The sequence below is a fragment of the Dendrobium catenatum genome, unplaced genomic scaffold (genome assembly GCF_001605985.2).
Source record: "Dendrobium catenatum unplaced genomic scaffold, ASM160598v2 fragScaff_scaffold_96, whole genome shotgun sequence".
Taxonomy (NCBI): Eukaryota; Viridiplantae; Streptophyta; class Magnoliopsida; order Asparagales; family Orchidaceae; genus Dendrobium; species Dendrobium catenatum.
This window is the reverse complement of record NW_021318558.1, coordinates 234,264-260,922: the sequence shown is the minus strand read 5'-3', so window position 1 is coordinate 260,922 and position 26,659 is coordinate 234,264. Positions and strand designations below refer to the sequence as shown.

The window sequence follows — 26,659 nt, the reverse complement described above, 5'->3', positions numbered from 1 at the left end:
TTCTATCCAAATTCTCAAAGCCCTAAACAACAGAGTGATGAAATCGTGATTGAAGCTAGTTTTACAGGGCTTTGGCGATACAACAAGTGCAAAGGAAAAGGGAAGTTCATGATGAGTGCGGATTTAAGTCAAATTCACCCAATGCCTTAAGTTTTTGAGTTCGAGATTTAGGTAATGTAGAAATAATGGGAGTCATAAAGTTCTCCCAAAATGATGATGAAATCTCTAGGTAGTGTCTTATCTACAAACCCAATCTGACTTTGGAAAATTTACCCTGAAACTTAATCGGTTAAAACTCCCCCAAAGACGGGAGGCCGAGGTGCGAATTTTCGGAGCCCACAATTATACTTCTCTTTTAATGGCCAAGATTCTGCACCATAAAGCTAAGATTGCACTTATTGCATTGACACAAAAAAGAAACTTTTGTGCATTTCATTATAATTTTTTCTATAAACCAATCATATTGGTTTATATCCAAGTATTTGGCAGTAAAGAAATCATTGATTGACAATTAAATCATTGTAGAAATGAGCATTTTAATATAAATGTTTCTTTTGCGGTAAGGTAGAATATTGATAGATTGAAAAATAACTATATTTGAGGGATGATGAGAGTAGCATATATTAAAGATAGTGGAAAATGAACTTGTGTATTTGGTATGTGTCATGAAGGTTATGTGTAAGTTAAATTGAATAGATATAATGCAAAAGAAAAATTTGCACAAAATAGCTTTAATATCAGTTGTAGCCCTCATTAGGGATGAATGATGAATAAGCTTTCGTAAAGTTGATTCCAAATAGTAGGAAAAAGACTAGTGATTATGATGATGTTTTTTTTTCCAGTGATTATCTTCATGTTGTATTGCTATATGTGTGCTTTTCATTTTAATTTTTAAAGAGGCAGAGAAATGTTTAACTTATATTTGCAGGTGATAATAACTAGCATAATGTTTGAAGACAACCTTCTACTAATTGGTAGTCATAAAAAAGTTAAGGTACTGCATTCCAATTTATGTATTTATTATGCCTTACTGCGAAACACCTTTTTTCTGTCAACATGGTCACGACTCCCAACTGATAAGTTTGTGCAATCTTTAAAGCTATGCTTGAATTATGCTACGATAAATGTATTAGCCTAGACATTGGCATGAGTACTAAGCAGGTACTTTGATTTAATTAAATAACTGTTGTGTCACATGCACACAACTAATGAACAATTTAGTTAGTAAAAATATTGTTTCACTTTGCATATTGATGCACAAAGAAACCCTTGTGCTTCACATTGAGATTAGTGCTTTGAAAATATTGGGATCCTATAATGTTCATAAATAAGTTGCTATAACACCTATATGAAGCTACATGTACTTGAATGTTCGTTGAAATTTTCTTAGGGATTTCCCCTTCGATAATTCTCTCTTTTATGCCAATTTCTTAAATGCTTTAGTTTTTCAGGTTGGTCAATTTGGTCCATCCATCAATAGTTATGAGATCATGACCGCATCTCTATTTTAGTGCTTTTCTTCACCATCCCTTTGCTTATATGAAATAATTTTATTTACCTTATTTTCAATCAATTTAGTAATATTAATTATATTTAAAAAATTGATAAATATAATTAAGCTTTTTTCTTATCATGAATAAGTCTTCAAGATAATTCTAAATTGCTTAAAAGTGAAATTTATTAAGCTTTATATGCATATGCATTCCTAAAAGATTATAGAATGGTCAAATATTAATTATATATAAAAAAATTTTAAATTACATTTTTCATATCTATATTAATATACATGAAAATATAAGATTATCTTGAGTGTGATAGCAATGAGAATGTTAAGATAAATGTGAAAAATTAGGAAAAATATAATAAGCAAGTCCCTTCACTACATATAACTAACCAATAACTAAAAGTACTCGAGCAAAGCGAGAGGAACTAACCAATAACTAAAAAGGTTCTGCTCGGGCGTCTAGAAAGCGAGTCCTTTCACTACATATAAAAGTACTCGAGAGCCACAAAAACAAAACAAGGGCGCAGCTTTTTGCAGGTTTGGAACTCGGCCCGCTGGACATGAACAAATTCAAACAAGCATCGTACTTATGTTCGTCAAATTTGTGAAAAATGTCGCTTGATTCGTTGGCGGGGTGAATTATAGTCATTTGTTCCAATCCGAGACATTAACAGAGACTGGGGTAATCCTTCTCAAGTTCTAAATCAAGAACTTTTGAAAAGAAAAACCCATGTACATGTAAAAAGAAAGAAGAAAGGATTCGTTTTCATATGAAATGGATATCCCCGTATCTTTCTGTAGATTTCTGATTCTTCTTTCTTTTTCTTCTTATGAATATGATCTAAGAAAATATGACAAAACCTATAGCAAAAATTGGTTGACGTAAGAATGCACGTATTGGTTCAAATAAGAATGAACGTAGAATACCAAAAGGAGTTATTCATGTTCAAGCGAGTTTCAACAATACTATTGTAACTGTTACAGACGTACGAGGTCGGGTGGTTTCTTGGGCTTCCGCAGGTACTTCTGGATTCAGAGGCACAAGAAAAGGAACACCCTATGCTGCTCAAGCCGCGGCATTTAACGCTATTCGTACATTAGTTGATCAGGGTATGCAACGAGCAGAAGTTATGATAAAAGGTCCAGGTCTCGGAAGAGATGCGGCATTACGAGCCATTCGTAGAAATGGGATGCTATTAAGTTTCGTACGTGATGTAACACCCATGCCGCATAATGGATGTCGCCCCCCTAAAAAAAGACGTGTGTAGAAATAAGAATTCAAGAGATTCCAAGAGAAATAAATGATTCAATGATCTGATCCAATAATCATAAAGAAAAGAAAAATAATAGTATGGTTCGAGAACAAGTAGCAGGATCCACTCGAACACTACAGTGGAAATGTGTTGAATCAAGAGTAGACAGCAAGCGTCTTTATTATGGTCGTTTCGTTCTGTCCCCGCTTATGAAAGGTCAAGCCGATACCATAGGTATTGCTATGCGAAGGGCTTTACTTGGAGAAATAGAAGGAACATATATCACACGTGCAAAATCTGAAAATGTGCTGCATGAATATTCTACGATAGCGGGTATTGAAGAATCAGTACATGAGATTTTAATAAATTTGAAAGAGATTGTATTGAGAAGTAATCTCTATGGAGTTAGGGACGCATCCATTTGCGTCAGGGGTCCAAAATACATAACAGCTCAAGATATCATCTCACCACCTTCTGTAGAAATAGTTGACACGACACAGCATATAGCTAACCTGACAGAACCAATTGATTTGTGTATTGAATTACAAATCAAGAGAGATCGCGGATATCGTATGAAATCCACAAATGACTCTCACGATGGAAGTTATCCTATAGATATTGTATCTATGCCTGTTCGAAATGCGAATCATAGTATTCATTCTTATGGGAATGAAAAACAAGAGATACTCTTTCTAGAAATATGGACGAATGGAAGTTTCACTCGAAGCACTTTATGAAGCTTCTCGTAATTTGATTGATTTATTGATTCCTTTTCTACATGCAGAGGAAGAGGACATGAATTTCAAGGAAAATGAAAACAGATGGAATCTACCCCTTTTTTCCTTTCAAGACAGATTCACTAATCTTAAGAAAAACAAAAAAGGAATTCCATTGACATGTATTTTTATTGACCAATCAGAATTGTCTTCCAGGACCTTTTGAGTCACAGTCAAGAAGATCTTATGAAAATGGAAGATTTTCGCATAGAAGATGTAAAACAGATATTGGGCACTCTACAGAAGCATTTTGCAATCAATTTACCTAAGAAAAAGTTTTCATTTTCAATCCATTGGACTTTTTTCATTTTTTAGTTTTTAGAAAGAAAAAGACCTAAAGTTAGGGATTTCTCAATAGGTAAAGTTGCTCCAATACCTAACCAAAGAGCTACTGCGGTACCGATCAAAAAGACTGTTGTAGCTACTGGACGACGAAATGGATTTTGGAATTTATTGACATTCTCCAAAAAAGGTACTGAATCCTATTGGTACTGAAACCATTAAAAGAACACCCAAGAACTTATTGGGTACTGTGCGAAGTATTTGAAATACGGGAAAAAAGTACCATTCGGGTAATATTTCCAACGGAGTTGCAAACGGATCATTCACCGATCATTGACGGCTCTAGAACTGCTAAGCCCACATTACATGCAATAGTGCCTAGAATTACTACTGGAAAAAGAGAGAAAAGATCATTGGGCCATGCAGGTTCTCCAGAATAATTATGTCCCATCCCTTTAGCCAATTTAGCTCTTAATACAGGATCATTCAAATCAGGTTTCTTTGTTATTTGGATAGGTGAATTATTGTAGATCCATCCCCCAAAGGAACCGGACATGAGAATTTGTTATCATCCGGCTCGAGCAAGAATCAAAAGAATTACAGAAAGAGATCCATAGAACATAAATAGGTCCTAGGTCCATAGAATATCTATCTTTCTATATTTCATACATATCTACATATATAATGTAGAATGACTCTATGTAAGAAAAGATTTGTCAAATTCCATATCCCCGAGTTGCAACGATTCATTGTAAATAATTCAGTTCTGGCAACAAGGAAATGCTAAATATCCAAGTAGGCTTACAAATTTGATCATGTTCAAGTGCTTTTTGGATTGTCTCATTCATGTCTTTTGGTTGGTTTTTATCCCCACAACATCTCGATTGTGTTACATACAAAAATAAAAAATTTTTACTTGTTACTAATAAAGTCTAGCCCTGTGCTTCCTTAGATCCCTTATTTCACTCCGATAGTATCATAGATCAGGGTCGATGCAGAGGAAATGAATGCATCTACATACTGTAAAAAACTTACTAAGATTACTATCAAATTAATACGAAATACTAATACTAGCAATTAATTAGAAGAAAATTACTAAAAATTGTTATAAAAAGAAAAATGAAACAAAGTGGAAGAAATAGAACATTGGATTCCACATCACTTATTCTAGGGATCTTACGGAGCCTGTTCATGCATGACATGATTCGGGTATGATCATAGAAAATATTCTCCTCAAGCGAACCGGCCTATCCTATGCTACATAAAGGGACTTACGTGATGGTTGGATGCAGAGACACATTGGGTTGTCAATTCCAACATGGCGGATAAAATCATATATCTGCATGGACCAATAAATAGTTCAAGTCACACACTCCTATAATCCATCCTCTTTTAGGAAAATATACTTCAACTATTCGATTCGTATCAAATAAACAATACTTCAGAGTTGAATAGAAGTGTCCAAATAACATGCCTGATTTTTCAATAATCCATATTTGTAGCAATGAAAGACTCTTGTTCCTCCCCGATATGATAAATTACAAATATCTATGATCTGCCTTCTCTATAAAGGACCCGAAATACCTTGCTTACGTATCATTGAAAAGTGCATTAACATAAATACGGCAGTAAGAAGAGGCAATACAAAAGTATGTAAACTAGAAAAACGAGTCAAAGTGGATTGGCCCACACTAGCACTTCCACGTAATAATTCTACATGTATTGAACAGAGGAAAAAGCCTCTGTAACAGTTGGACGATAGTAAAAGGTCATAGCAAAACCCGTAGCTACTTGTACTAAAAAACAAGTAAGTGTAATTCCCCCTAGACAATAAAATATGTTGACATGAGGAGGAACATATTTACTAGTTATATCATCTGCAATCGCTTGAATCTCGAGACGTTCCTCGAACCAATCATATACTTTATTGAGATAGGTAACCCAAGAAAGACTCCCCCTCTGAGAGCCGTATATGAGAATTTCATCTCGTACGGCTCAAGCCGAAACACACAAATACTAGTTTCAACGGATATGGAATAGAGAGTTTAAAACTTCTTGTGGCTTAGCCGCTTGACTCGATTTGACCAAAAGATACGAAGTAAGAAAAATCCGGAATCTCTTAAATAAATATACCAATTAGTAATGATTGAATTCCTTCTATGGTTCCACATGAGAAACCAGTACGAATATAACCTACATGTCCAATCGAACTATGAGCTAGAGGTCTTTTGACTTTCGTTTGGGCCATGGCGGCCAGTGCTCCTAAGATCATAGAAGCAATGCTGCAGAAAAAGAAGATTTGTTGCAATGTACCTCCATAGGAACCAACAAGAAAAACACGTGACATATTTGCAAAAAGAGAGATTTTAGGCGCAATAGACAGGAATGCTGTCACCGGGGTGGGTGAACCCTCATAGATATCAGGTGCCCACATATATGGAGTCAAAAGAGAGATGGAGTCCGAGGGAGAGGGGGGTTTTCTTCGGGGCTCGAGAGATTGAATAGATAGGGCCCGCACAAGTTTGGAATTCGCCGCTGGGGAATTCACACAAAAGGGAACGAGGAATTCTCAACGAAAAAAGTGCTCTCTGAACCGAACGTGAAAGTTGTTTTCCATCAGACGGCTGTTCACGTAACTCCACTCTCGGCTTGGATTATATATCCAAAAGGGTCCGCTCTCGGCCATTCCACACGCTGCCTAGCAGAGGCGTGGTCATCTTCAGTGGATTCTCTCTTTTCTTTTGTAGTAGATGCCGAACCTGCTGCTCAGTGGGCGGTCGCAGCAGCTACATGGACCCCTTCCTTTATGTTGTTGCCAGCGCTTTCCCGGGCCGAGCCGGAATTCCTTATTATCCCGAAGGAAGGCTGCTATCCCCTCGGCCTTCTTCGTTTTCAAACAAATCGACATCTCGATCTCCCAAAGCGTTTTCCTGACCCCGCCGCATCCCCCTCCCTTCGTCGAGCCGCGTAGCAAACCTTATCTGAACGTCGGCAGGCATTCCTAGCGCCTTTGTGGGCCCCGGGGGGGTTGCTAAAACATGATGGGAAGGGCCCCCATGCGTTCAACAAGAAAGAAAAGAAGAAAAAAAAAGCCTCTGGGAAGCAGCAGGGATGACAAAAAGAGGGCGCTTTCCTGTGTTGCACTGAAAAAAGGACAAACGAGAAGAGCGTCTTCTCTTAGGTTTCTTCCTCCCGCTTAGCTTAGCCCGGCCCGCGTTAGAGGGGAAGATTAGCAGAGCGGGAAAAGACAGAGGGAGGGAGAGCTTTTTTTCTCTTCGCGAGAACTTCAGGATCGGAGAAGCATTCGGAACGGGCGACGCCTTCAGCAGAAGCAGAAACGATCCAATCAACAAAAAAACGAACTATTTTGACTTGATTCATATCTTTTTCTTTCTTAATAGATATTCATAGATAGATAAGGCGCTAGAGACAAGAAATAGATGAACTAGATATATGTATGAATGTCTTAATTGAAAAATAGGAAGAGAATATACATCCCTTTATCTGTCTATGTATCTATTATTTCATCATCTCCCTATTGTTCTTTTTCAGAGTTCTATCTGCTATTTAGATAAAAAAAATCTGGAGAGAGAGCAGATGCTCAATAGCACCTATATGGAACACTCTTTCCTATCTCTTTCTAATTTCTTCAAATACCGGACGCTTCGCGCCTTTGTTATCTTTTCTATTCTCAATCTTCCTCATAAAAAAGTTCCCACAAAAAGCCGGTCTTTTCGCCTTTTGAATCTACAGTAGTAGGGGCTTCATAGCTACTTTCATTCTAAAGGAAACCAAAGAACCTTTAGTCAATAGGAGCCCTACTTCCTTCAGTAGCAACCATAGACAGAGTAAAGTAACCGGGCTACGCGCACCTTTGGTACTTCAGTAGGGCAAGAAGATAGTGACTTCTTTCTTAGGGTAGGCGAGGAAGGGCTACTTCAATGACGGAAACGTCATAGGGTCGCCTTTGAAAGCGTCAGCGAAAGTTGTTGAAAGCCGGGAGAAAAAGCGAAAGCTTGCTCGAAACGGCCCTTGACCCCCTCGGAGTGAGGCTGACTGAATCCATCCATCAACCCGGAAACGAAACGAAGCTTTCGTAAAGTGGGTAAGGTAGGCGAACCACTAAAGCTTTGCCTGAGACTGACGGAACAAAGCTAAGAAGTAGGCTTAATGGAAAAAGGAAAGGTGCGGACAAGGGCGGTCGTCGCTTGGCGCGAAGGCTGCTGGTTCGGGGGTAGGGTACGGTACTAAAGGTCCTCGGACTTCCAGGCAGTTTTTCTTTTGGGCAGCTGTTCACCGTTGGATCTCGCCAATAAAGCCTCCTATGGTTTTCGTTACCGAGATATCTTTTCTTTTTTCCCAGGGATTTCTTGGGTAATCAGCTCCCATGCTGCAAATAGTCAAACGTTCCGCGCCTTGTCGCTCTTCTTTCTGGCAGGAAGCACACCAGCAGCGTGCGTTGCTTGATTCCACTGTGTTTTTTGCACTTGACTGGGTGGACAGTTGACCGGAAGAGAACTTCGATTCGCCCGGCCAGCAGGCGGGCGGCGTGCTTATCTTGTGTGACAACACTACAGAGCGAGTAGCTCTTCTAGTCGGGCAGCTGTGTGACAACACTCCAGAGAAAGCGGCGCTTTTGTGTAACATGCTATGGTCTCAACGCCCTTACGAGGTAGTGATTAGTTTCACGCGCTCTAAGCCCGGCCCGCGCGCAGTTAGGAGGATTGGCCTCAATCTGAGCGGTACCACCCATCCTACCCTACTACCTATAGGGGGCCGTCCGTCCTACAGCCGCCCGAAGAGGAACTGCAGTGATCTTGAATAGGGATCCTGCAGCGATAGATAGAATCCCCATAAAAAGACCACTAGATCGAGCACCAGTGATTTCGTATCCGGTCAAAATCTTGGCTAATTGATCGAAGTGGGTAGCTCCAGTAGACCCATAGATCATGGAACAAATAGGGTGGGTAGGCCACACTACACGTATAGACGCGAACCCCCCTCGTTACCGTACGTGCGACTCTCACCGCATACGGCTCGCACAAAGACTCCTAAATCCATCCTTATTCCACCTCTCCAATCCACTTGCGTTCCCCTGAAAGAAAACGGATGCGCTACGGCTTTCGCCGTTGCTTGTTCTTTTTCTTTCTTTGCTACGCAACCTTGCGCGCTCTTCTTTGCTTGTTGCTGAAAAACTACAGGTCTCTGAGAGCCTCCCGCAGTGCAGGGTGGGCGCTTCCTTCGTCTATCGTATGTATCGCTTGGCTTCGTCCCGAACCAAGGAGGCATTCTGGCGGGCGCGTGCGTGTGCCGACTGCAGAGACTACAAGCCGATGCCGGAAGCGACTCGCTTCTATTCTCATAGATGGGGAATCTCTATAGATCGTAGTAGTTCGCCAACCTCTCTAACTAGCATACGAGACAATTGAACTTCAAGGCACGGCAAAAAAAAAGAAAGAGCTTCGCTCGGTTGGCCCTCCTACGCTGACGCCTACTTTCTCTTCTCTGAAGTCTACAACAAGTGGGAGAGGCAGGATTCGAACCTACGTAGAAAACCTTCAACAGATTTACAGTCTGTCGCTTTTGACCACTCGGCCACTCTCCCCTTCCCGGGCCGACGCCCCCCTAAATGGGTTCCTTAATCAGAAGGATGGCGGCGTTCGTTCTGATTCAGTTCATAAGATTGAAGGGAACTCGTAGATTAGCTAGCGTTCCGGGAGAAGAATTTCATTTTCATCAAAATTTCTTGAAAGAAAGGGGCAAAGCTTCTACGACAGCTTCCCCCTCATTGCCATCGTAGGCCTTCCCCGGCTCCCCTCCTTCGTAGCTTCTGGCTAAGTTTCGGCGGAGGAAAGGAGGCAACTAGTCGCTTCTCTCTGGCAAAGCAGCGAGTTTCAGATGAGCTTGGCGCAAAGGGGTTTTGACTTGAATTTGTACCCGGGACTTGATCCGGATCAAGCATAGTGGATGTGAACCCGGATTTGAACAATGATTGGATAATCAAATTTAATGAATGTATAATTATATTAATATCAATCATCAAGTTTGATTATGCAAATGGAGATCAACGAATGAATGAAGGATATTTATTAAAATCTCAAATATGAGTGAATTGTTGGTCCACAATTTACCGTGGAAGGCTCCTACGCATTCAACCTACGGCCCAAACAAGTGCAAATATGACACCCACCTGAGATTGGTTAAAGATGGGTAAGATGCAAGAACAATGATTCTTCTACAAACGCTTCCAGGAGGTTGTAGTGGATACGATGATTCCCTGCAAATGAACGCTTGTGGATAACAACAGTGGGCAATATCGTAAGCGCATCAAACCACTATGAGCACAAGTACAAGTACCTCTTACGACGATCCCTACGAGGTTAAATGAACTATATTGGCAAATAGCAGTAACAAGTTGCAGAGTTCATATACGGCTGCCATATGAAAAAGTACGTTGGGTATAAGGGCAACTCGATGTACGAAAAAGTACACCCCTTGGCAGAATCTGAAAGGAAGTTTGAACAAATTAGAACTAAACTTCCTGGTGTTCCAAAGTTTCTTCCCGACCCTGTATTATGAAGAAATACAATGATTGTATCTACAAATATCAGAAGTAAGTCTACTACACTACACCGAAGATCCTAACAGGAGTTCTTCCCAAATCAGCAGTCATTGACTTCAAAGTCAAGAAGAATTCCTCCCCAGTGAATGAAAAGGGGGGGGGGGTCAACAGCAAGGCCTCAACGCCACCGGATTTGCAACACTTATGCAAGCAGACAGAAGGCGTCTATAATCTATAACGTCATGCCACCGGATCTGCAACACTTATGCAAGCAGACAGAAGGCGTTTACAAATACTTTCAAAATATCCCTGCATGTGCACCGTAGCTTGTACACACATAAAGGGCTATGTCAAATCAATGAAATTCCCAAATAACTACAAGGGCCCCAGCGAGCGTGTTATTGATACACACGTGATGTCTAGGGATGCTTCGCGAGTTGATAAGTGAATTCAAGTTCGAGCCCGATCCTTCTATACGGATCAATAGGAGTCGACAGGGTTTTAACCTTCAAACAAGTATACGGTTGTGGCAACCGACGTATTTGTTTTAATACATTCATATTAGGCCTTCAAAGGCTATAATAGTACGAATTCACTAATAAATGCACAAAGCCTACGAAACTCGATCTCCTATCAACGAGTTGATAAGATCGATAAGGTTCAAGCCACAAATATAAACGACCCTAAACACCCCGATGATGGCCGCGTTGATTGAAGATCTCAATCGGAGGGGCCAATTTTAGGCATTTTCAAATGCTTCCAAAAAATCCAAAATCCAAAATTTCCAAATTTCATCCCAAATGCCAGAATATTTAAATTTGAAATAAATCCATCAATCACTCAAAATAAAATTCATCCATTCTCCGCAACAATTTGCCAAGGTGGACAAATTCAAATATAATTTTAGCTCACAAAGAGCTAATGCCTAGTCGAAAATATTACTAGGATTCATTTTCAAACAATCTCCTGCCAATAAGGACGTGGTATGTGTCCTCTAACCGGCGGTTTGTCGCCAAATGGCACCGCAGGATAAACAGTTATGACCCGGGGCCCTCTGAACCGAGTTGTTTTGCCACCAAATGGCACCATGAAATATCGATTATGGCCTCTAAAGTTCTCTCTCGTGATCGGGAGGGGTAATTAACTATAAGGGCTTGCGCCTATAGGAAACCAGAACTCAGATCATAAAGTCCTCGCAAAATGATGGCGAAATCTCTGGGTACTGTCTTATCTGCAAACCCATCTGCCTTCCAAAATTTACCTCGGAACTTATTCCGTTAAAACTCCCTCGGCAAAAGATAAAAGAAAAAGCAACAGTCTGCGTGGCGGGGAGGCCGGGGCCAAATTTTTGGAACTCACGGATTTCTGGCGACTCCGTTGGGGAATGGTTTCTCTTTCCATCTTTGACTAGTCGTCTCAGTATTATAGTAGCATCCATATGGATCCGTACTTAAAATTTTAAGTATCTTAAGAATGATCGTTAAAAAAAATTTCCATTGAGATAACGTATTTAGCAATATTTTAGATTTATATTATTTGAGTTGCTCGCTAATGTTATCTTATGTTATTTTTGTGTTATGTGCAAATCTCTGCATTTTGAAAGTGCGGGGTGATGTATCATATTCTGATTACTATTCCTTGTCTTTCATTTATGTAGATGGTTCTACATAACACCCCGATGACCGTTCAGCTAGGACGAGGAGCTAGGATTCAGCTAGTCAATGCTATTATTGAGACCGGAAATGCCGGAGCTACCATCCAGTTTGGTAGCATTGACTTTCCTGCTGTTGTTGCAAAAGCTACTGAAGCTTCTATCCGTTGTGTGCATCTGTCAGCACAACGACCTGATGCCGAAAATCCTCGTGAGAGGATTTCTGTGTTCGAGAGGCTGTCGCAGCCTGAAATCTCAACCACCAAGAGGATTATGACTGATGGAAGAATCTCTGTGGTGACTGCAAACACAACATCCCGATCAACCGGGTTATCTGCACCGGGGAAATATAATGCTGAAGCCTCATCTGGAGGAAGGCCTACAAGGAGGCAGAGAAGGAAGATGAATGCTGAACTTCGAGCTCAGCAGCATTTGGTGCCTATCCACCCTTCAAACATGCCTGCCCAAGAGTCTAAAGCCAACGTTCCTACCTGAACAAGTTTTCTGATTTGAAGTGGGTTAAAAGAAATAGATCTTCTAGGGAGCTAAAGAAATTTTTTTGGGATAAACGACCTGGAGCTCCAATCCCTCCAAAGAAAAAAGAGCCTGAAACTCTGTCCGCTCGAGTATACAAAGTATTGAAGATAGTGAAAGATAAAGGTTTGAAGAAGAAGTTTCAACGACCTTTAGTGATCAGGACCAGAAGAACCTCGCCAAGGGAGCGTCTGTCCTTTGCTGCAGAAAGAAGAGAAAGAAAGCAAATCTCACGCGGTGAACATCGAGGCGTAACACCTGAACCATATGTTCAAGGATCCGTTGCCGAAAGGTCCCAGTGGAAAGGAAAGCAAATCTGGAGGCCAAAGCCTTGGAGAAATGAAAACGAAAGAAGAACTGACATGGGCGTTACATCTGGTGAGACTTCCCGGAGATCCGCCTCAGTTTACAAACAACATCAGAAGTGGGCCCCAAAAAGGATCCATAATGACACTCCTCCAGACGGTAGACACCTTGGAGAATCCTCCAGGGGATCCCGTTGCCCTCCATCCCCTCCGAAGGAAGAGACTAACTTCGATCGTAGCCCGCTGATCGAAGAAATCCCCTTGCCTAATCAAGAACTGGAGATACAATGGCGTCGTCGCTCGGAGAACCGAGTACTAGAAGAAGAAGGAAACATGGAAGGGGGAGACAACATCGAGGAAGAAGAATAATAGAAGGGGAAGAAAATATTGAAGAATATATGGAGGAGAACTTACAAGAAGAATTAGAAGAAACAAATAATGCCTTGGATATGGAAGTTGTCTATATGGTGACACAGATAGATATCGATGATGGCGCCAATTATGATGATGATGAAGATGAAGATCGTTGGCAACCGCCACCCAGGCAAGTACACCGACGCCGTCATAGAGAAGGGTCCACCACTAGCAGGGGTGGTCATTCCCAAGAAGAAGAAAAAGTGGAGGGAGTAGATGAAAATCATTCTGATGCTGAAAACGTCACACTCGCTGAAATGCGACGACAAATGAGACAAATGGGAGCCAAAGATAGAGAAATCTCTCAGCTGAATGAAAAGATGACTGACATGATGGCTCAGATGGGGGCAATGATGCAAATGATGAAGAGAACTGCTGCTATTGGCGCTATGCCAAATCCTCCTGCCGATCCTCCAAACATTCAAGTACCACAAGGTTCAGGAGTACATGGAGCTTCTGAAGGTGGTCGTGAAGTCCATAATGTTGTTCGTCAGCCCACTCCACAGAATATTGTAAGTACTTTTGAACATGTGACTGCTGCACAGTTGGAATGAAGAATCACAGAAAAGATCAAGGCTATCATAGCCGTTGATCAGGCGGAGAAGTTGTTGGGCAAGGATCATCCGTATCCTGCTGAATACAACCAAGTACCATATCAAAAAGGATACTTGGTACCAAAATTCAACACTTTTGATGGTAACAAAAATCCTCGACAACACCTAACAAAGTTTAAAGCCACCTGCGGAAATACGGGGAAACAACGCCCTACTCTTCCGACAGTTCGTTAGTAGTTTAACAGGAACTGCTTTCGAATGATACGTTGAATTGCCAAATGATTCTGTGAAGACTTTCACATAATTAGAAACTATGTTCATGAAGAGATTTGCTAGTGCAACAGAGAAGATCACTATCGCTGACCTTGCTTTGGAGAAGAGAAAAAGAGAGGAATCAGTGATAAAATACATCACTCGCTGTCGAAATCTGAGTATGAAATGTAAGCAACAGCTTGAAAAAGTGCATGCCGTACAGTTGTTAATTGACAACATTGATGATAAGATGCAACCTTTCTTGTGCGTGGCTACAATCAACACATTTCAAGACTTGCTCGACAAAGTGGTCAAATTTGAGAAACTGAATTTGTCCAGATCAGAAAATCACTCTGATAAGCCCACGAAGGCTAAAGCCCCGGGTGCTAGAATGGGTGAGGCTGACTCTACGTTCTTCTCTAAAGCTAATAGAGAAAGGCAGGTGATTTATAACGTAGACAAGGGGAAACAGCCAATGCAGTATGAAGAAAAGCCCAAACAAGCCTACAACCCCCAACTGAAGCTGATACTCGGGGGCAACGATAAGCCACGAACCTATCAAGGTGGTGGAGAACGCCCGAGACAGGCAATAGAAACGGGTAATAGAACGTTCCAATCCCTCAAAGATAAAATGAATAAAGAATATTCATTCAAGAGGGAGAGTGTCGCTAAATTATTTCGACAGGTGTTAAAAATGGGTCTAGAACTGCCTGAATGCAAGAGGCCCGAAGAGTCGAAGCAAACTGGTGACCCAAATTATTGCCCATACCATCGGGTAGTCAGCCATCCTATTGAGGACTGTTATGTTTTTAAGGATTGGCTCGAAAGAAAATACCGTATGGAAGAGATCACATTATCAGATAATGTATTGACCAATCACAGAAAGAATCAACTCGGGTGGTCACGCCCTCTTCCGTACCCCCGACTGAAGGAATAAGAAAGGAAAAGAAGTCAGCTCAAGAAGAACAGTGGGAAACTGCGGTTTCTAACAAAACTGTGAAAATGTTGAAACAGCTTGAAGGAGTTCAAGGGGTGAAGTAGAAATCTCCTACGGAGCTAGTATTAAATTTGAAAGCTCTACCTATGATACGAGCTTCTAATTCTAAACAATTCCCCAATCATGCTGACACTTTGAAGTTTGGAAGGGTGAAGTCCTCCAAGAAGAAAACCAAACTGAAGAAACCCAAGGAGAAAAAGACAGCAACTCAAAGGATTATTGACAGTTTCGATGAATATTATCAGACCGTGAGGCAACCTATCAAGCTCGTTGACTTCATGACAGAGCTTAAAATAGATGAAGCCGAAGAAGATGATGAGAAATCTTTCCCAACAGAAGTATGTCGGGTCATCTCAGTGGCACCATATACTGAAGAAGTCGTTTCTGGGTCCTGTCTGATGGTGACATCAATGGACTATAGCTCGGAAGATGACTTGTATTTTCTAAAGAAAGATGGGTCAGACCCTGACATAGCATCACAGATGGGATTGGGTGGTGACTCTGAATCAACAGATGAATCCCTAGAAGCAACAATGGCTGACTTAGAATAAAATGTACCGTTAAATGAATCTGAGTCAAAGGAGGTTGCCTAGGTGCAGTTGAGAAGTGGCAAGGTACTGTTGGCTCCACCAAAGAAAGGGGCTCCTAACAAAGATAAGAGAAAAGAGATAATTATCAACGATGACATTATCCCTGAAGATCCCAAGAAAAAGAATACTTCAGTCACCGGTGTAGATTATAATGTCTTATCCCATCTGAGAAAAATACCTGCATAACTCAGCATATATGATGCCTTAGTAATGTCTAAAGACCTCAGGGAGACTTTGATTCAGGCTCTCAAAGATTCCGAAAGATACGAGGTGTATTTTGTTGAACGTAATTTGACTGAGGTTCTACAAGCTCGTAATGAGCCGTTCATTACCTTCCCCGAAGAAGCCATGATGCTTGAGACTGCAGATCATAACCGTCCTTTGTATGTTACTGCAGAAAGTGATGGGATGATGATTTGTCGAATCTTGATCGATCCAGGGTCATCTATAAATCTAATGAGCTTGAAAGCACTAAGATCACTATGCCTCGATGTGGAGCATCTTGGGTCAGATAAGCTAATGGTGCATCGCTTTAATGAGAAGGGACAAAAGACCCTAGGATCATTTACACTCTCCCTCACATGCCAAATTTCATGTAATTGATGCAGATACTGCCTTTAAAGCACTCCTTGGCCGCCCTTGGCTGCATGAGTACGGCATCATCCCATCAACACTACATCAATGCATGAAGTACCTCAGGGATGGAGAGGAATTTAGAATCTATGGTGACATTCAACCATTTGCTGTCCATGAAGTGAAGATATATGACGATGCAAAGTACTTCATTCCAAAGAAGTTGAAGCCATCAAGCTCTCTTAAGGCCCAGGCATCAGACCCAGAAATTGCAAGGCAACCTAAACAAGAAAGTAAGAAGAAGCATGTAGGGAGAAAGAATGCAACGCCGACTCTTCCCAAGGCATCATACATCCCGAAAGAAAGGAAATATATACCTCATTTAGGGATTGACACAGATGAAAGCCATGCCACCCCTACAAAATCTCAGAGGATACACCAGTCAACGGCTGAACGGAGTATGGAAGTTGAATTTTCAAATGACGATTATGACTATGACTCTATCTACATGAATACAGTGCATGATGTGTTCTCCAGAAGAATAGACAGTCTGTCAATCTTAGATAGTATACTTATAGTCACACGTATTCCCCTGCAATACCTCAAAGAAGTCATTCCGCGAGAAGTGCATTGTGTTGAAGAGCTCGTTACATTCTATGTACCTCCCCTAAAAGAAAAAGGTGGACCAGCGAGTCTATTTTATTTGATCGGGAAACTCTAAGAGGAGATAAACCGAGATTGGTTTCGTACAGTTATTGATTTCGGAGAATTAGTACCTACGAGGTTTCCCAGGTACAATACCAGAAATATTCAAAGAATGTTGCGAAAGCTAGGTAAAACTCGTTCCTTCAAACATCAAGTTTGTTTCTGCTTGAGCCTCTGGTATCGAAGAAATCCCCACTCAATAAAGAAAAAGGATATTTTTGCGAAAAATGTTCTAGGATTTATTGTACGGAAGTACCCCAGAAACGAGATTTGCCAAGCAATCACATGCGGGGAAATTAAATCTGATGATGATGCTGATGAGGGGGTGTACGAAGTTGATGATTATGATGATCAACCGGTTGAGGCCAAATCTGCACCAGAAGAGCTTGAAGATGGTGGACAAGCAACCACTATGGATGAGCTAAAAAAAGTCAACTTGGGAATTGAAAGGATCCTCGTCCAACCTTCAATAGCTCTCTTCTACCAAAAGAGTAAGTGGGTGAAATAAAATAACTCTGTGAATTCAGGGACTGCTTTGCCTGAACATATGCTGAGATGCCTGGCTTATCCCGTGATGTGGCAGTTCACAGATTAGCCATTAAACCTGATGCAGCACTCGTCAAGTAAGCTCCAAGAAGAATGAGATTGGAGATAGAATAACAGGTGATTGTTGAAACCAAGAAGCTCATAGAAGCAGACTTCATACGAGAAGAAAAGTATGCTGATTGGATTGCCAATATCATCCCTGTGAAGAAGAAGAATGGACAGATTCATATCTGTATCGATTTTTGGGACCTCCATAAGGCGTACCCAAAAGATGATTTTCTACTCCCTGTATCCGAACTCCTGGTGGACAACACTTCCAACTATGATATGTTCTCATTCATGGACGGATCATCAGGCTACAATCAAATCAAAATGACACCTGAAGATGAAAATCACACATCATTCAGGACGCCCATCGGCATCTTCTGCTACACAGTTATGCCCTTCGACCTAAAGAACGCTGGTGCCACTTATCAACGGGCGATGACGCATATATTTGATGAGTTGATACATCAAAAGGTCGAGTGCTACGTGGACGACCTTATTGTCAAGAGCATGGATCGAAGAGATCACCTAGAGGACTTGAGGATTGTATTTAAAAGGATCAGGAAGTATGATCTAAAAATGAACCCTCTTAAATGTGCTTTTGGAGTCTCTTCTGGTAAATTTTTTGGGTACGTTGTCCGTCATCGAGGTATCGAAGTCGACCCCAATAAAATCAAAGCAATTATGGAGATGCCGCCTCTAAAGAACCTTTGACAACTTCACTCACTACAAGGGCAACTGGCTTTCATCCGGAGATTCATATCAAATCTTTCGGGCAGGTGCCAACCATTCTCCAAGTTGATGAAGAAAGACGTCCGCTTCAAATGGGACGAAGAGTGCCTGTAAGCATTTGATAGTATTAAGAAATACTTATTGAATCCTCCAATTCTAGCAGCGCCGATTCCAGAGAATCCTCTTATACAGTACACAGCAGCTCTAGAAGAGTCTCTTGGAGCACTATTGGCCCAGCACAATGAAGATGGAAAGGAAAACACACTCTACTACATCAGTCGGAGGTTGATCGGAGCAGAAAGTCATTATTCTTCTATTGAAAAGCATTGTCTGGCACTGATTTTTTCTGTTCAGAAACTCCGCCACTACATGTTATCCCACAAAATTACCCCGATATCAAAGATCGATCCGCTGAAGTTCTTGATGACAATACCAGCGTTGATAGGTCGCCTGGCAAGGTGGACAGTATCATTACTGCAGTTTGATATCACATATATGCCACAAAAGGCGGTGAAAGGTCAAGCCTTAGCAGATTTTCTTGCTGCACATCCGATCCCAGCAGACTCTCCACTTAACGATGATTTGCCGATGAGCAAATAATACAAGTAGAGGAAGATAAAACGCTGTTATTTTGGGAGATGTACTTTGACGGTGCATCATCGATTAAAACTGCTCGACCTCCAAATATTGTAAGAGCCCGAGCCGGCATTGGTGTTATTTTTGTAGCACTTGAGGGAGGCATGATGAGGTTCTTGTTCAGTTTGACTGAACCTCGTACCAACAATGAAGCTATAATAGCAGGGCTGGAGATTGCGATTGATGTCAGAATCCAACATCTTCAAATCTTTGGTGATTCTCAGCTCGTGATAAATCAGGTTCTCGGTATTTACAAAGTTGAATTGGCTTATTACGATCGGCGAGCCCTTGAGCTTTTGAAGAAAATACCAAATGTCAAAATAGCTCGAGTTCCTCGAGGACAGAATGCTAAAGCATATTATCTGGCCAAATTAGCCAAAAAAATGACAAACATTAATGAGGAGCGGCCTATATTCATTAGAGTTTACACTCGAAGAGTCTTAGAACCCGCTCTATCACAATTCCCAAGAGTAGAAGGAATTCCAAATTCAAGTCAGCAGGATGAAACCCCTGTTGACTCTCAACCACTCCGTCAAATCATTATGGAAAATTATCCGAAAGGATATCACGTAGCCAAGAGACGTAAAGCTAGTCAAGTTTTAGAATCGTGGTGGCATTGTTTAAATATTGAAGTCGAAAATGATTTGAGGCAGCCATTCATTTACTACTTCAAAGAAAACAAACTCCCAACAAAAAAGTTTATTGCGATACGCATTTGTCAATGACATGTTGTAAAGATGAACTTTTGATCAAATGTGGCTAAGGTGCCTAGGGACCAAGGAAGTTGATAAAGTAGTGACAGAAGTCCACGAAGGGCTTTGTGGTGCACATCAGTCAGGTCATAAAATGGCCGCTAAAATCAAGAGGATTGGTTATTATTGGCCGATCATGGTCAGAGATTGTATTGATTATGCTAAGAGGTGCCACGAATGTCAAATCCATGGTGATGTTATACATTAACCACCAAATCTTCTGAACCCAACAGTAGCATCCTGTCCATTTGAATGCTGGGGCACAGACATAATTGGTCCAATAGATCCGCCATCATCAGCGGTATACCGTTTCATTCTAGTAGCGATGGACTACTTTTTCAAGTGGACAGAAGTAGCTCCATTCAAAGATGTCACATCCGAGCATGTGATCAATTTCTTTACCCATAATGTTGTCTACATATTTGGTGTGCCATGTCGCATAATCTCATACAACGGTACGGCTTTCAAAAGTACGAAAATTTATAAATTTGTTGATCGGCATAAGATCGATTGGCGATATTCATCCATATACAATCCAGGCAAGTGGATTGACAGAAGCTTTCAACAAGACGCTGGTGAAATTGCTGAAGAAGATCCTCACCAAGAATAAAAGAGAGTGGCATACGATGATGGCAGAAGCACTGTGGGCATACCGTACAACATACAAGACGCCAACAAAGCCACTCCTTATTCGTTGGTATTCAGAGTTGAAGCTGTATTACCATTGGAGATTGAACTACCGTCACTTCGGGTAGCAATCCAGAATGATCTCAATCAAGAGCAGAATGCTCGCCTGAGAATGGAAGAGCTCGACGCACTTGATGAACTCAGGTTACAAGCTCAACAAAACCTAGAAATCTATCGATGAAAAATGGCAAAATCCTTCGATCGGATGGCACGTCCTCGAACATTTCAAGAAGGGGAATTGATTTTGGTGCTAAGAAGATCAATCATCCCACATCGAAAAATTGGTGGCAAATTCGTATCCAACTGGGAAGACCCCTTCGTCATCGAGAAGGTGTACCAAAGAGGAGCATATCAGTTGATCAATCTGAACGGTCAGAGGCCTATGCCGCCTATCAACGACCGACATTTAAAGAAGTATCATGTATGAAAATTTTATGGTTAATGTACTTTATAATGATCGAAATTTTATGTACATAATTATCATTGCATGCTTACATCTATATTTTGAAATTCTCTTGTATAAAAAGAATGCATTTCAAATTCCCCCATCAGACTGGGGGCATTTTAAATATTTATTCGGGATGACATCGCGCTGCGTGCCGAGATCCCCAAATAAATATTTAAAATCTCAAATATATAAAGCCTATCCAAAATGTCCCTATGAGATAGGGGCATTTTAAATATTCATTTGGGTCGACATCGTGCTACACGCAGAGATCCCCAAATTAAAATTTAAAATCTCAAAATTCCAAATTATATTCTGCCATAACATGTCCTTGCGAGACGGGGCATTTTAAATATTTTTGTAGATCGACATCGCGCTGCGTGCCGAGATTTCCGAATAAATATTTAAAATTATCAATTCAAATGTTTTTTATGCCAAAAGAATACAAATACTTGTTTTTTACAGTATATGCAAGTGATCTCTCAAAGATCGAGACAACACCTCCAACAAATCAAGACTCAAAAGTCAAGAAAAAGACTTTTGTGGCTACACACTCCTACCAAATTGAGCCGGAAAAGCTCGAAGTATTTCAACAGCCTGAAGCTTAAGGTTCGAATCGGTGTAAAAGGTCGGATCCAACAAGCCCAAATATGGCCGGATCGCTGGCAGCTCCATCTACTCAACAAGCCATAGGAAAGGCCGTAGTAGAGGAACCCCCATCTCAGTAATTAGAGAACGAAGAGCTGTCAAATCCTAGCTCTCCTGATATGATGAACTTAAGTGATTCAGATTAAAGTCTTCTTAAGTGGTTAAAGATCAAGATACTACCTCCGTTCGGTACTATCAACTGAATCCAGAACCTGCAAATCCTTCAACAAATCCTAATATGACTTCATCAAGCCCGCCAAAGCTAGAAGCATAGGGCCGAAGGTACAAAAATCACCTAACAAGTCACTAAAGATAAATCAGACAGTTCTCCATCAATGTCCACAGCACAAAACACAGGGCAAAAGAAATCAGTATCTCAACGATCTATTGATACATCCAAGAGATCTATAGAGAAAAAAAAATATTAGTGTGACATCCAAGCAAAATTTTGGAGATCCATTAAATAAAAGTCCTAATGGGACATCTAGAATAAATATTTAGAGATCCACAGGGTCAATCAACATATAACAAACGTGGTTCGCTCTAGACACGTACCACATTTGTTGGTGGGCATTTGTTAACCTGTAACGTTAAAACAAAAAAAAGAAAAAATATATATATCTCACCTGCTCTCTGCACCGGACCATGCTGCAAATCCTACTCAAATCCCGCCCCATGCTCTGTAGAGCCGAATTGTCGCTTCGCTATGACCTCGCCATGATCTCCTCGCGATGTTAAAAGACCGCAAGAATGAGGCATTCGCGCTATTCTGGTCGTTCTCGTACTCTCTCGCACACGATTCCTCTCTCCCTCTATGTCTCCTTCCTAGCCGCTCGACTTGGCTCCCTCAACGACTTTCTCTGCCTGTCGGATCAGAGATTATGACATTTTGATCGGAAGCAAGAACGGAAGTTCGCTGCCTGTGAGAGTAACTTTTTACATTTCGCGTGCTTCCTCGACCACGCTCCTCCGACCGACTTCCCTCATTCGACGACATTCCCGTTTAGTTGGATCGGAAGTTACATTTTGATCGGAAGCAACAAACGAGAGCTCGCCGGCTTTGAAGTAACTTCCTCCCTTCCGCGCTTCTTCGACACCTCTGTGGCTGTTCGACGACGTTCCCTTCTTGCCTGACCGCAAGCAAGAACGGGAGCTCTGCGGCCGTGAAGGTAACTCTCCCTTTCGGGAGCTTCTTCGACCAAGCCCTGTTGCCGAACAGCCCTTTGGCTGTTTTAATTTATTATTATTACTTTGATTAATTATGGTCATCTATTATTCGTATATTATTTTTTAATAATAATAATAATATATTCATTTTATCTATTATTAAAATATAATTTGTATAATGTAATTAAGCGCGCTCTGAAGCGACCCGAGAGCAATGCGCGTGGGCGTGTTAGAGAAGTGACGGATTTAATTATAATTAATTATTTTAATTATAATTTATTATAATTATTTATATTAATTAATTCAATTATGTATTAATTATTTTTAAATTAAATTTAATAAAAATAATTTGTTATAATTAATTAACATTAATTATATTAGTTATTTGATTAATTAATTATTATTAATTAGAATTATTTATTAATTAAATTAATTATAATTAATTATTCTTAATAATAATTATTAAGTTTTTTATAGTTAATTAAACAAAAAGATAAAAGAAGAGAGGATGCCCTCCTTGCCTCGTGCCGACAGCTCCACCTGCGCAGTTACAACCAATTCTAAACCACTAAAACTCTGAGAACCCGATTTAAACACATGCGTCGAGAACAATAACGACCACCCTACTACACATTTTCTTAGCGTGGTGGAGAGGACGTGCGTCCCCAACGCTTGCCGACTAAGCGGGTAATCATAAAACCCTCTTCGAAGTTCGTAGCGCCCCCACGAAATCACGCCTTACCACGATTTTTTTTAGCTGGTAGGGATGGGAACCCGGTGCGATGCGTACGATGAAGCGGGGACATCAATAAGTACCTGCTTGCGGAGAAACAACTGCTTTTCCTTTGCAACAGGTACCGAAGACACATACATGCTTTTTTTAGCATGGTGGGGGATCAAAAAATACACGGCCACGGTGTCCTCGAAAGAGGACACCTACCATACACGCTTTTCTTAGCGTGGTGGGAAAGGCCCAGTTTCCCGTAGTTTACCCCTAAACAGGGGAGACGCCTAGAGGCTGTCGAAATTTCGGGTGAAATGGTACTGCACTCGGGACCTGTTTTGAACTAAAAAGAACAAGCATTGGGACTCAAATGAACATGAATTGTGGTCTTGTGGACCTTTGAACTTTATTGAACACGAACAAAGGACTAGTGGATCTAAATCAGAACAAAATTTAAATGATTTCTTAAGGTCAAATCCAAATAAAAATGAAATCAAAATGGGACCGAATTTGAATAATTTAAACATTCAAATGAACTTGCAAGGACCGTAGGGGACATAGCACTTGAACTTGAACCTTGACTTGGATTCAGATGAGCTTGACGCAAAGGGGTTTTGACTTGAATTTGAACCCCGCACTTGATCCGGATCAAGCATAGTGGATGTGAACCCGGATTTGAATAATGATTGGATAATCAAATTTAATGAATGTATATTTATCTTAATATCAATCATCAAGTTTTATTATGCAAATGGAGATCAACGAATGAATGAAGGATATTTATTAAAATCTCAAATATGAGTGAATTGTTGGTCCACTCACAAGCAACAATACAAGCTTTGATTGATATCACAAAGGTCATTGTATTCGTTCCTATAGTCAATAGCCCTTCAATGGCAGCCGGGTACATCGCCTTCTTACAAGTGGAAGTGTATAACACACGATAAATGCAAGTGCCCACAATTTACGGTGGAAGGCTCCTACGCATTCAACCTACGGCCCAAACAAGTGCAAATATGACACCCACCTGAGATTGGTGAAAGATGGGTAAGATGCAAGAACAATGATTCTTCTATAAACACTTCCAGGAGGTCGTAGTGGATACGACGATTCCCTGCAAATGAACGCTTGTGGATAATAACAATGGGCATATCGTAAGTACATCGAATCACTGTGGGCACAAGTACAAGTACCTCCTACGACGATCCCTACGAGGTTAAATGAATTATATTGGCAAATGACAGTAACAAGTTGTAGAGTTCATATACGTCTGTCATATGTGCTAATATAATCTCCAATACAAATAAGTGCCTGTTGATTGATATGGCAATACTGATGACCAGCAATCAAAGATCCGCCTCTACAAGCCATTACAATCAACAAACCACCTGAGATTGGTGAAAGGTGGATATGATACTGATGTCAATGGGTCTTCTATAAATACCTTCAGGAGGTCGTAGTGGATACAACGATCCCCTACAAATGAATACTTGTGGGTAACAACAGAGGATGTATCGTAAGTACAACGAACCTTTGTGGACACAAATACAAATATCACCTACGAAAGTGGGATCATGATCTTCAAGTACATCGGTATAAGGGCAACTCGATGTACGAAAAAGTACACCCCTTGGCAGAATCGGAAAGGAAGTTTGAAAAAATTAGAACTAAACTTTCTGGTGAATGAAAAAGTTGGGGGGGTCAACATCAAGGCCTCAACGCCACCGGATCTGCAACACTTATGCAAGCAGACAGAAGGCGTCTAGAATCTACAACGCCACGCCACCGGATCTGCAACACTTATCCAAGCAGACAGAAGGCGTCTACAATCTACAACGCCACTCCACCGGATCTACAACACTTATGCAAGCAGACAGAAGGCGTCTACAAATACTTTTAAAATACCCTTGCACGTGTACCGTAGCTTGTACACACATAGGTACACAAAGGGGTATGTCAAATCAATGAAATTCCCAAATACCCGCATGTGCTCCGTCGAGCTTGTTATTGGTATCACGTGACGTCTAGAGATGCTGTGCGAGTTGACAAGTGAATTCAAGTTCGAGCCTGATCCTTCTATACGGATCAATAGGAGTTGACAGGGTTCGAACCTTCAAACAAGTATACGGTTGTGGCAACCGTCGTATTTGTTTTAATACATTCATATTAGACCTTCAAGGCCTATAACAGTATCAATTCATTAATAAAGACACAAACCCTACGAAACCCGATCCCCTATCAACCAGTTGATAAGATCGACAAGGTTCAAGCCACAAATAGAAACAATCCCAAACACCCCGATGATGGCCGCGTTGATTGAAGATCTCAATCGGAGGGGTCAATTTCAGGCATTTTCAAATGCTTCCCAAAAGTCCAAAATCCAAAATTTTCAAATTCCATCCTAAATGTAGAATATTTAAATTTGAAATAAATCCATCAATCACTCAAAATAAAATCTATCCATTCTCTGCAACAGTTTACCAAGGTGGAAAAATTCAAATATAATTTCAGCTCACAAAGAGCTATTGCCTAGTCGAAAATATCACTAGGATCCATTCTCAAACAATCTCCTGTCAATAAGGATGTGGTACGTGTTTTCTAACTGGCGATTTCCCGCCAAATGACACCACAGGATAAACTGCTATGACCCGGGGCCCTTTGAACCGAGTGGTTGTGCTGTCAAATGGCACCACGAAATACCGGTTATGGCCAGAGCCAATACGCTCCTTATTGGCATCAAATCCTTGAGATACTCTTTGTATCTGATTGACGACTAGCCTTAATCGAAAGTTCTCTCTCGTGATCGGGAGGGGTAATTAACTATAGGGGCTTGCGCCTATAGGAAACCAGAACTCAGATCATAAAGTCCTTGCAAAATGAGTGCGAAATCTTTGGGTAGTGTCTTATCTACAAACCCATCTGCCTTCCAAAATGTAACCCGGAACTTATTCTGTTAAAACTTCCTCGCCAAAAGATAAAAGAAAAAGCTTAATTAGTCTGCGCGGCAGGGAGGTCGGGGCTGAATTTTTGGAGCCCACATTTGCCGTGGTAGTGGTAGGGATAAAAGCTCTTTTTTATTATAATAGTAATTATTTTTATTATTATATTTTATTTTATTTTATTTCATTTTATGTTATTATTAGTATTATTTCTATAATTATTATTAATTGTTATGACTATTAATATATATATATATAAAGAATTTTTTTTTAAAGCATTCAATAAAAAATGCTTAGTCTCAATTTTCGTGCCAACCCTGCCGACGTCGCCAAGGTATAACCTCCTAAACCCTAAAACTCTGAGATCCCGCTTTCGATGCTTACAA

General features: G+C 40.7%; 1 protein-coding gene and 1 non-coding gene across 6 annotated transcripts in view; one reads left to right on the top strand and one right to left on the bottom strand.

Moving 5' to 3' along the window:
• LOC110107278 (pyridoxal kinase) overlaps positions 1-26,659 on the top strand; it is a 109,959-nt gene that overhangs the window by 68,687 nt on the left and 14,613 nt on the right. For all 5 annotated transcript variants that reach the window (XR_002304341.2, XM_020837481.2, XM_020837482.2 and 2 more), the window contains exon 9: positions 929-994. Coding sequence is in view for 4 of the 5 variants with exons in the window: in XM_020837481.2 (XP_020693140.1) it covers positions 929-994 (66 nt within the window). In the remaining variant the exon portion in view is untranslated. The remainder of the gene's footprint in view (positions 1-928; positions 995-26,659) is intronic.
• TRNAY-GUA lies at positions 9,338-9,420 on the bottom strand. The gene has a single exon. It is a non-coding gene; the product is annotated as a tRNA-Tyr (tRNA).